General features: G+C 48.0%; 1 protein-coding gene across 5 annotated transcripts in view; it reads right to left on the bottom strand.

Annotated features, from left to right (window-relative positions):
* Positions 1 to 12,069, bottom strand: part of ZNF618 (zinc finger protein 618) — a 164,564-nt gene extending 152,495 nt beyond the window's left edge. For all 5 annotated transcript variants that reach the window (XM_052815643.1, XM_052815644.1, XM_052815645.1 and 2 more), the window contains exon 1: positions 11,579 to 12,069. In XM_052815643.1, the coding sequence (XP_052671603.1) occupies positions 11,579 to 11,644 (66 nt within the window). In that variant the 5' untranslated portion in view covers positions 11,645 to 12,069. The remainder of the gene's footprint in view (positions 1 to 11,578) is intronic.
* Between the last annotated feature and the right edge of the window lie 348 nt (positions 12,070 to 12,417).

Here is a 12,417-nt window from a genome sequence, read left to right as displayed (position 1 = left end):
GGGTACCCATGAACAGCCCTGAGGAGCAGCACCCCAAGGACAGGCAGAGAGAAGTGGCATGCAGGACAGCTGGTCATTGCTTCCCAAAGCACAGAGCTAAACCCCAAAAATAAAGCCCACAAGCAAGGGAAAGCAAATATTTTTCACACTCCTATTTGACTAAATAGATTGCAGACGCTGCAATTATCCAAATCATTGCCTTGGTGGTCAGTAACACCAGGCTCCTAAAAATCCACATAACGAGGGGCTGCAGCATTTCCTTGGGACAAGATACGAGGAGCCTCCAAAGGGTGGGCACAGCATTGCGAAGCAGAGGTAAGAAAGAAACAGCTGGATGCTGCCAGAGTGGAAAATAAAGCTATTACTAGTAAATCAGCTGTCTCATACTTGGAGTTACACAGGACACAGGTATAAGACAGTTCCTGCACTGCAGAGCTTGCTGGCAAGGCTGCAGGCTCACAAGGAAACCCACAAAAGAGTTTGCAATACTGTTTTCTTCTTCTAATTTATGTAGTTGGTCACCACTCAACACCTGGTGATGGAGAATTGGGAATCAAAGCTGCTGAATGGCTTGAGCACCTCATATAAAAAGGCAACCCCTGTAAGCGAGAGGGCACAAAACCATCTAGGGAGGGCAGGAGAAACCAACGACCTCAACCTGAGACAGCAGAGAGCTCATGCAGAGGGACAGATTTGGAGACAGGGCTTAGAGCAAAATTTCCCCTGCCTTGAAATACAGAGACAGGGAAACACAGCAATGCAGAAGTCAAAGGAAAATACTGGAGGATGGATTTGCAGAGGTGTCCAAGAGGGGAAAAATGGTTATGATCCAACATCTCACCTTCCCCATGCAGAATTATTAATAGTTCTTGCACAAAAATTAGTAATAGAGCCAGCGTGTTTGCTGGGTCCTCAGCTTCGCTGGGGAATGCTCTTCAAGTCAGCTTTGGGTCACCTTTGAAACCCCTAAACTATCTCCAGAAAGAAAGAACAGTCCCAAATTTTTCAAGTTTACAGCTCGCTGTGATGTCTACTCGGAAAAATCTAACACAAATAATTCGGCAAAAAGTTGAAAAGTTATGATGTCCCCAAAAAAATGTTTCTGCAATTTGCTTTTGAAAAATTTCCTACTGCTTTTTTGGGTTTGTGGGATCATTAAAATAGCTGAGCTGGGAACGTCATTTACTTCACCGGTTTTGCTAAGAAAGAGTACCTTCTGGGATGGAACAGTGGGGATGTTTATGGGGAGGGGGGAAAGGCTTTTTGTGAATAAAATGGATTCAAATATTGATACACAAAATAGACCAAATGATTATTTATATAACAAACTATTATAACGTGATCAAACTTCAAATATTAGGGAAAAAAACCAACACTTTGGCAGAAAAGAAACTAAAATGTATTATTCCTCGTGCCAGAATTTTCTAAATGAAAGCATGTATTAATGGAATATATTCCTTGTATTTATTGTGCAAGGGCTCTCCTGCCATAGAGTTAAGGTAGGGGGACTGAGTGTTTTGGAAACAACGCTGACCAAACACTTGAAAATTACATAAATCCAGAGGAGACAGATAACTTTTTTTGCTATTTTTGGGTGGGAGGAAGGAAGAGGCTTGAAAAATGTAAATATTCTAACGCCATTTTTCCTCCAGAATGGTATTTTGCTCATTATAATAGTCTCTTAACAGAACGAAATCCTTCTGTCCTGCAGAGTCAAAGGGGTAGGCTGAAGTACAGGAATTAGGTACCATTTTACTGACTTCAGTCAAAGCTACTTGTGGGGAAATTTAACCACAAGCCTAAATCCCTGCAGAAATGGTCCCTAAGTGAATTCCTAAGCAGAACAAAAATTAAAGCATTGAAGATTAAAAAAAAAAAAAAAAAGGCAAACCACACATCCTATCAGGAAAAGTCAAGATACAAATACAAATGGAAAATTCCTTCCTGGCTCCATGGATGCTAATTGCGTACCTTATGCTAGGAGCTGAATATCATAAATTTCTACATATATATTTAATTAGATTAATTTGTAAAACATAGACATATGTCTGCTTAAAGTAGACAGGAACATTTCATTTTATACATTTTAAATATCACATAATGAACTACAATCACAAACACTGTTTATGCTGAAGTAGGAAGGCCAAAGAGCTCTCCATAACACGAGGAAAACACAAACATTTAGGACTCAGACAAACGAACATCCACAAGGTGTGACTGCTATCTCCTCCACATTATCAGAAAACAAAAGCAAATGGAGCATTCTCAGCAAATCTACTTTTTAGCAGCTAAACCAATTAAGACTACGGCATAAAAAAAAAAATTAAATACATGCAAGGTTTCAGTAAAAGGACCACTTGTTTTTCTTGACTTTGGGGTGGTTTTTCTCATTTACGAATGGCACCACTATATCCACCGAGGATGCTCCAGTGGTCTCATGCCTACATCCCTCCGACATCTGCGAGCGGCTTCCAGGAGCTGGAATTGCACCGCGGCTCTCAGACCACGTGTGATACAACTTGGTCCTTGCAAACTTGCTCTAGATGTATTTTACCTCCACCTAATGCAACTTATTTGGATACATTTGCATTTTTTATTTCTCGCCCAGCGTCCTCCCCAGCTCACGGCAGAGCAGGTCCCCCTCCAAGACTGTCTCTCTGGCAGTGTCCTAACAAACCCAATTAAGAAGCAGCACTAATTCTAACTGCTGTTATCACCAACCAGCCAAATTTATAGGCCTTTAAAATACAGATAAGAAGGCAAAAATATCCCTCCCTTGGAGTTAATATGTAGTACGCCTCAGTGGTATTAACCATAACCAAATAGCCGAAGCCACATGCCCCAAAGCAGCCTAAACACGATGGAGTCAAAACACACCCCAGAACAGCCTTCCTGGTGTTCAATTATTAATTCTTTCACTGCCGAAGTTCGTCTCCAGCCCTGCCAGCCTGCACTGGTCCCACCAGACCGTGCCCACCACCAAGCACGCATCTGGCAACCCCAGGACCACCGACCGCTGGGTCCCAACCCGTCCCCCCGTGTTGCTGCCACTAGTGTCATCCCAAGGATGCACTTGAGCATCTTGAGAGCCCAACGCAGGCTCCTGTCAATGGCATCACCTGATTGCAAAGAGAAATCCCACTGATTCCCAAGGGGATTTTCAGATCCCCTGTGCTACCAGCCCAATCCAAATCCAGCTGCGCATCCCTACACAGGTTTCAAAAACGCATACAGAAATTCAAAAAGGTATTTTGTTTCCAGCAAATAACTATCCTGTGTCCTTACAACCCTCCCTTCCCACCCTCAAAATTACAAGTATCACAAATGCCAGTAAAAGCTCAGGATTTGCAGCCCACAGACTAAAGCGCATCAGACCTCAAGTGACAGATTTACACCCAGAAAGCAGTAGCTGTTCTTGGGTTTCAAGCTAGGTACCTACCGGGGCTGCCTGCATGCTGTTCACCGGGATGCTCTCAACTCAGTTCCCAAACTACATCCAACAGTCTGCAGACTTAATATAAGAAATTGTACAAATCAGCTGAAATAGGGTTTCATTCATTCTCCCCTCATGTAGCCAAGTAATTAGAATAGTAATATAAAAAACTTCACCAAAATACAGAGAACTCAATTTCAAGCGGGCACCCCAAAGGCTCTGCAGTGCCCCGAGCCCTGGCCAAGGACCACGACCACATTCTGCTCCCAATGGGGTCAACCCACATCGCTTCGGGTTTTCCTCCAGCTTCCCCTCCCAGCTCTCCCACAATGGCAGAGCTGTTGGCTTTGGTTGCAGAGTTTTGAAAACTGAGGTTTAATACTTCTAAAAATAGGTCTAAAGCAATTAAATACTTGTACTAAAATTGTTCTCAACATACTGGAAGCAGAACCTAAATGACGGGCCTTCAACGCAAGCACACCCAACCTCTTCTGAAAACTTACTTCTGCTGCTATTTTGGGGCAGGAAAGGATACCGACACCCACACAGAGTAAAAAATGAACTTCCAAAAAATTACTTGCTGCCTGAGTGTATCTAGTAAAATGAAATCACAACAAGTATGAAAACCTGAAGACCCTGGAAACATGGTGGTGCCCTCAGGGCACCAGCATCGGGACGTAACCACGTTTGGCCCATCGCAGCTGTTGAGTGAGAACCTTGCTCAGCTCACTGCCAATGGAAAGGTCTGACAAACACGGCTGTTCTCACTTCTGTCAGTTGCTGAGATATTGAACCTTGTGTGATAACATCCCTAATTTCCAAAACAGTACAGAGGACACGGATGGCTCACTGAGCCCCTGTGTTACCTGACCCAAGCGTCGCTGAGCCCTTTGCTGGTACGGACCCAGCAGCCCGCCAGCATCCCAGACTCACCGCAGATCTGCACTCTCCAACGATGAGTCTCTCAGACACGTCCATATGCACAAACACATACACACACGTATTGATCCCTCATATATACAGCAACTCCTCAACGGCTTCGGCAGCCCCCAGCCTCTGCTCCACACACCGACATTTGTGTTTCCCTCTGTCAGCCCATTATCAGCACAGGAAAAATCTCCAGTCTCCGCTTTTCCACTTCCAGCCTTATTTTTCACATTACACCAGCCAAATACAGATGCGAAACAAAGAGGAGTACTGTAAATTACAAGCGAGGAAGGCTTTGCCTATATAATTAAATCTTTGCAGGTACAGTACAGCAAGCTAAACCCCTCTAAGCGCACACTGAAGAGTGCCTTGGCAATACAGGTGAGAGAAATAAAGACAGAGGAGAAAGACTCCCAAAAAGAGGTACCCGAGCAGAGGAATCAGTACAGTGACACCAGTCCCACCACCGAAAAGCATCACGCATGGCCAGCCAGGCCCTTCACACAGGGACAGCTGTGGGGGTGTGCGCAGCCCCCGCCACCTGCCAGGCTGACCCAGAACTCTGCAATTTCACCCGAACAGGCCACGTGGCCTCCAGCTTCTCCGGAGGTAGCACAACTCCATCAACTACAAGCCTCATCGCCTGGCAGGAGCCTGAAACTCTGCCCTGACCTCGTCCAAGAGTCACCCGGGCCCATCCACACCCACGGAGGCACAAGCACGGGGGTTCAGCTGGTTCGACCTCCCCAGGGGAGGCACAATGCACCCTGTGACCCCCCCACTGCCTCCACTCCCCGAGCCGCCTAATGCAGCATCCCAGCTGGAGCAAAGGCTTCCAGCATGCTGGCACAAGCACTCACAGACCGGTCAATGAACCTGAGCTAACTGCCATTCAATTGCCAAAAAAACCTAAAAAATGTAGAGCACAAACACTCTTCTGTATGGGTACAGAGGTGGTTTAAGTAGGGGTGCAGCGTCTCATCTGCTAATATCACTTCTACACAACTCCTATCCTTAACGCTGTCTCCTTCCCCAAATACACCTCTCTGAATAAGAAACTTCTTTGCAGTTGCACTTTCAAAGAGTACGGAGGAGGATTTTCCCTACTTAACCTCTTTTTCTGGCATGTCTTATGCTGCTCACTTTGGGAGCAACAGAGACTCAAATAAGTAAAACCCAAGTAACTCAGAAGCCATCATGAAGCTTGCCCAGCACCTCCACGTGCATTTACACACTCAACAGCGTCACTGTACGAAAGCTGCATTACAGGAGATCACTTCTGTCCATCATTTTGGTATCTGACCAGCACATGCCCATTTCAGAGGCCAGCAAAGCAATTTCTGTGTGGGAAGAGCCCAAACTGTTCACCCCTGCCCAAATGGAAGACCAATGCTCAACGCTCAACTTCACACACTACCGCAGTCCCACCAACGGCGATGAGAACACTCAACGGGAGACAGCAAGTAAGGCCCAGGACTACAGGAGGATAAATTCAAGGTCTAAATATCAACCAAGGGAAAGCAACCCTGCCTCTATAAACACCCTGTCCAAGGAGTGGGGCATGGTAGCTTTGATGTCTCCAGCACGCATATGTCTTGGGAAGGGACCTGCTCCACAGAAGGGGCATCTCCTCCAGCCCCTCCCTTCTTCCGAAGAAGACACAAGCTTGTAGCAATGCCTCCTACATCCCAAGACTCACCTGAACGTGCAGCAGCTACGGGTGCATCTCAGCTTCCCTGAGACGAGGCAGGGATGGGAGGCACCAAATTCTGCTTCAGCCAGAGCCAATCGTGCCGCTGCAGCCACAGGCTTTGTGGAGAACCAACTGTCGCTGGAGCCACCCATCAACTCAATCCGCTGCTTATTATTTATGGTTATTAAATTTTGTATCCTCCTGATTATGTCCCCAAGTGAAAAGCTCGCTCTCTATATATTATACTTGTTGTGTATTATGTCATTATATATGTTTATTTATATTAATTTCTTTTTAATTTTTCTTTTTAGATATTATTTATATTAATTTCTTTCCACTCCCTTTCTGCTACAACTTTACCTCACTCCCACTGTCATCAGAGTGAACCAAGGTAGCCAGGAGCCACGCGCTGTGCCTCTCCCACGCAGGGCACGTAGCCAACCCCTTCACCGTACACCACGTGCCACTGCCTTCCCGGGTCCCTCTTCCCGCTCCTGGTGCCATGGCTTAAAAATTCAGCTCTCACACGACTGCCGAGAAGGCAGAGCTGCTGTGACAAGTTGCACCAGAGCCGTGTGCCACTGATGAAAGACACTTCGCAAATGGTTATTTTTCATATACTATCCATGGTAAACAGCATCATTCATTTCTATTCCCTTGCTCCAGACAAATCAACGATTGTTAATGCAAAGTCAACACGTCCAGATGTAGTTTGCATACTAGTTAACCACTAAATTGGCATCACATAGTACAAAATAATCAAGAGACATTCAAGGAACCAAACAAAAGCAAAAAGGAGGCAGATGACTAGCAATTAATCCATAAAAGACCTTTAAAAATTAAAAACTTCTTCTCCAGAAAACACGGTACGGCCAAACAGAATCCATAAATGCGAAATTCTAAATATATGTAATGCTAGATGCTCAGAAATTTAGAAATTACAAGAAATAAATATCTCCCAGTGCCATTTACTCATGTCCCTTAGCAAAAAGCAACCGCAACCTCCAGCCGTGCTTGCAGCCCCTCCCCAGGCACCTCTTCCCCTCGCCCTCCCCTTTCGCTCCCCATTTGGCACATTATGTACAAACAGGGCCTAATCCTGCAAACGGCACCTCTGATAAAATTCATCTTTATAGGCAGCTCCCCACGACCGCGGGACTAACTGTACCCATTTTACATCCCCCAGCACGATTAGCACGCAAGTAATTGCTTACGTGGATCTGAGCATGAACCAGAGCAACCCACAGCACCCTGTGCAACACCAGCAGGTTAAGGTGGGATCCAGCAAACCCTTCTGCACGTGCAATATGCTTCACGCACGCACGTAGTCCCACAGAAGCTACCTGGGTTGGGTGACCACACGCTCCCCTACGCGGATAACACCTGCACCATGCCGTTTCCGAAACCCCAGCGATCCCTGAGATGCTCAAGGTGAAGCTGCCGGCAGTCCAGCTGGCAATGCCAGGGACGCTGAAAGGTCCAATTCCCAACCCCGCTCGCCCACCCGCAGCCAGGGTGGGCTGTTGTTGTGCCGGGGGGACCAGCCGGGAGCAGCCCAGCAGCCAGCACCGGGGACTGAGCCCCACCACGCCGCGGTGGGAAGGTCTAAATACTTCAACAGGCACAGCATCTGAAGAAGCGGGCACAAATCCTTAATCCATATCAGCACGAGCCTTACAGCAGGTTTCAGCCCCCCTGCACCCCCCCCCCAAAATTAATCTAATTTTTAGAACGCTAATTTCACTACCGCACTTGCATAATTGCAAACTTGACTGTGCATCACCAGGGCCACGTGACTGCACCCATGAACTGAACTATTCACGGCGTTGCATTATGGCAGTGATATATATTTAAATTATTCTGGAGTTATGTGAATAGCGTTGTAAGGTTTTATATGGCACTTGTGTAAATATTATCTACTACTTTAATAATATTATGTCTATTTTCATCGTCAATGAGGATGAGGTATTTGAAATTTTTCTTTTTTGAAAAATACATTTCAATTATGTCACAAGAAATCTGTTGGTATTGCTCTGCCGGGCTCCCTTCCTCCCCCTCCCCCTTCCAGGCTGCCAAACAGCAATTTTTAAAATAATAAATATTGATCAACTTTCCAGGAAAAATAAATAAATAAATAAAATCCCCCTGAAAACAGATTGCAAGGAAAAATTATGAAAAATTTTTCAAGCAGGAGGAGGCTTCCCCTGGAAGGACACCGGCACACAGAAAGGTTAGATTCAGAAACCCATTATAACCTCAAGCGTAGCTTTTCATCACCAGCAGAACATATAATGGAAGCCGTTGTTTAAAAGAAACTGATATACACAGAGTTAAAGATTGTAAAGGTTGCGGTACGCACACCTACGGTATGACAGCATCCCCACAAGTTGCAGCCGAGTACTATGGCATTGCATTTTCATCTCTGCAGAGATGTGCAACACGCAAACCCATTTCAAATATCAACAGAAAATCCACTTATTCCCACAACAGCTGAAAACAGGTTAAAACAGATATAAGCTAGTGCCTTTCAAGTTTCAATTCCTCTATTTTAGGATAGCATGATAAACTTTAAAGATACAACTGTAAAATGTTGTCACTGTGACCCAAAATTGAATATATGTCATTATTTGTAATTAAAATGCAGCACCCACCAATGTGTCCCCCCCAGTCCCAAAGCACAGCCATGGTGTTGCTCCCCAGATCTGGGGGTGAGGGTGTGGGGCTGGGCAGAGAAACAGCAGCATCAAAAGATCTCTGTTTGGAAAAAATGTATGAAACCTTAAAAAAAAAAAAATTACAGCTAAACAGTTTCTTTGGATATAATCATAGAGTAAGTGAAAGTTACGGGGTACAGCTCAAGGAAGGGAATTCTTGGGAGTATAAGAATATGGAAAAGCCACCACGTTAAATGCTTCCTGGATGAAACCATGAATAAAATATTCTCCAGGATTGTTTAATCCAATTTAGAGCATTGTGCGTAATTTTTACCCATATGTGCCACCCCGCTCTAACTGCACCACTGCTGGTCTGTCACCGTGGTACTCGCTTCATTATTTGCTAAAAAAGAGAGTCAGGAAGAGGGTGGGTCCTTTTCGGGGGGGTCAGGGGGGAAATAAATGCAAAAATAAAAATATGAAGTTGACATTTCAGAGTATTTTCTCCTCCACCCAAGAGTTATCCTGCTTTGCAAATTTTTTCCACCACCCCCCCCCCACTTTGAGCAACCCAAAACATGAAACAAATAAAGGGGAGGAAAGTGAAAAACAGCCCCTGAACCTTGAATTCACCAGCCACTCCTGCCTAATTTCCAACAAATATCAAGTTACAATGAAATAAAAATCAAAACAGGAAAAAAAAACCCCCAAAAACAAAAAACCAAACTTTTCGGGGGGTTGAGATTCAGAATTAAAAATTCATTCCGGATTGAAATTTAATTTTTTTTAAAGCGCTTGGATTTCAGCATTTGCGGGTGCATGCCCGGCAGCTCCAGAAACTCACTTCTGAGGTCAAAATTTAAAAATGCCTTTTTCAAAAAAAAAAAAAAAAAAAAAAAAAACTGCTGCAGCTGTGGAGCCAGCCATCTTGCTATTTTGTCCCCATTTTAGAGAGGAGACTGTGTCAAGGTTGGTAAAACTCAATGTTGACCTAATCTTTCCCTTCCTCTCCCTCCCCCACTTTTGGGTGGAAAGGCCATGTATCTCTCCTATATTGCTTTTTTCTTGAAACAATGCATGTTTCAGTGCTCTTTTGTTATTTATTTTTAAAAAGATCAATACCAAGACCCCAGTATTCAAGGGCAACCCTACAATAATAAACCAGTGTCTGCACAGTCCAGAACTCACAAGCAGCCCATAACAGCAAAATAATAGGAACATAACAGCATTAAAAAAAAAAAAAAAATTATGAAAAAAAGATTTTCAATTCAAACTCCAGGGAGGCTTTATAGTGAGAGTCAAGGAGAAAAAGGATTTTGAAATTGTGAAAAATATCATGGCTGAGCCCTTTAAAGGCACTTTAGTTTTACTGTTTGAAAAAAAAATCAAAATCACTAAATCTGCAATAATTTTTTCACAATATTGTTAATTATGCATATTCATAATATCATGGCGGACCTTATAATAAATCTGTGTAAATACTAGATTTATATGATTCACAGTATCTGAAGTTGTTACACTGTGTGTGTTTAAAAAAAGAAGAAAAAAAAAAACAACCTAAAAACCCTACTATGGAAATTTTTTTCTTTACAAAAGAAGTAGGAAATTAAATGCTGGAAACTATGTTTTAATTATGCCAGGAGAAACCATCAGAAAAGCCAAGAAATTCAAAAATAAAACTGACATTCGACTCTTAATTTTGCTTGTCCTCGTGTTTTTCTGGACTGTGTTTAGAACCTCATTGTTTAAGAGCAGTTTTGCATGAAATCCAAAATCACAAAAAAAAAAAAAAAATTTGGGTGTGTCCACAGCAAATTTTCTATGCTCAAATTTTCCTGCAAAACTCCTCATTTAAAACAAGTAACTTTAAGCACTGCAGCAAAAAAATCAGTTTTGGCACAGCGTGCTGCACAAGTTCAAAATTACAATGAAGTACAATTCATAATTGCTCTGTAACAGCAATTCTCCCACTTTCCCAAACTAATCACTTTATTGCGGCTCATCCAGGGGTGCCCATCTCAAACTTGAATTACTTTCATTTCCGAGCACTCTGCTGCTCCCAACCTCCCTTTTCCTCCAGAAAAAGGGGTGGCGGGGCGGGGGGGGGGGGGGAAGAACCTGAATTCATTCAAATTCCAGCTTAATTTTCATTTACGTATTAGCTGGGCTTTACCTCCAAAGGGACAAAAATGAAATTTGGGGGGCGAGCCCGGCGCAGCCGGCGGCTGCAGCGGGGGGACCCCGGCCCCGCCCGCCCCGCCGGCCCCAACTTTCTTGAAAAATAAGAAATAGCACAATATTTCCTCTTTTTTTTTTTTTTCCAATTTTAATTTCTTTTTTTTTTATTTACGAAATAGTCTCCTCTAGGTGGCGTCGTTTTAATGGAAAAAAAAAAAAAAAAAAAAAAACCTTACCGTTCGGGAGGAAAATTAGAGAAGAGAAAAAAAAAAAAAAAAAGGCACAAGCAAAAGCCCCGAGAAGGGGAGTGGGGGAGCGGCGAGCGGCAGCTCGGCGGGCCCGGAGCGCGGGGCCAACCGGGCCGGGCCGGGCCGGGCCGGGCCGGGGGCAGGCGGGCCAGGGTGCGGGCGCCGGGCCGGGCCGGGCCGGGCCGGGCCGCGGCCGGCGGCTCGTCCCCGCCGACATGGCTGCTGGGCGCCGCTTTGTTTTCCGCCCCGGTCCGAGGCGGGCGGCGGGGCCGGTGCGGGCCGCGGCGGTCCGGGGAGCCGTGCCCCGGCGGCGCCCCCCGCGCACTGCGCCAAAGCGCCGCCGGCGGGGCTCCGCGACGGGGCGGCTGCGGCTGCCGCCCTCCCTCCCTGCCTCCCCGCTCCCTCCGCCTCCCCCCGGGGGACACGCCGCCCGGCCGCCGCGTACCTGCGCTCCCGTCGTCGTCGTCGTCGCCGCCGCCGCCGCCGGAGCGGAGCCGTCCGGCTGGTTCATGAGGCTGGGGCGGGAGGCAGGCGAGCCCCGCGCCGCCGGGGCCTGCGATCCGCCGCGCACAATGCCGGCGCCGCCGCCGCCGCCGCTGCCTCCTTTCCGCCCTCCCAGGAGCGGCGAGTGGGGGCGATGCCCCCGCTGCGCGGGTGGGCGGCTCGCCGGGCTGCTGCAGCCCCCCTTCCCCCCGGGGGCATGGGCCGGGGCGGCCGCCGCGGGCACGGGCGCTGCCGCTAGCGGCGCGGCGCGCAGGGCTGGGCGGGCGCCTCCCGCTGCCGAGCCCGCGCCGCCGCCGCCATCACGAGCCGCTCTGGGGGCAGCTCCAGCCGCAGCGCGCTCGCAGCCAGCGGCGGCGGGAGAAAGGGGCTGAGTCTGGCCCAGCGCGGGAGCCGCGCCGCGCCGCCGGCCGGCCCCGCGCTGCCCTCCGCCCCCGCGCGGCCCCGGCCCGGCCCGGCCCCGCGCCGGGCACCGCCGCCGCGGCCGCCCGGCGGGCGCGGGGCCGCTCCGCGCCGTGGGGCCGCCGCGGCGGCGCCCCCCGTGGGGTGGCCCCGCGCGGGCGAGGCGAGGGGGGGGGGACGGGGGCGGGTGCGGACCCCGGCCGGCAGCCTGCCCCCGAGAAGGCCGGGGAAAGCGCCGGGGTCGGGCCCCCCCCCCCCCCCCGCCCCGCCTCGCCTCGCCTCGCCTCGCCCCGGCTTGGCCCCGCGGGCCCCTCGTCGAGGCGGCCTTCGGCCCGGGGCAGGGGTTGAAAGCCCGGCGGGCTGTAGCTGGGGTGGGAGCCC

Source organism: Harpia harpyja, chromosome 19 (assembly GCF_026419915.1).
Source record: "Harpia harpyja isolate bHarHar1 chromosome 19, bHarHar1 primary haplotype, whole genome shotgun sequence".
Lineage (NCBI taxonomy): Eukaryota > Metazoa > Chordata > Aves > Accipitriformes > Accipitridae > Harpia > Harpia harpyja.
This window is presented reverse-complemented; position numbering and strand designations above follow the sequence as displayed.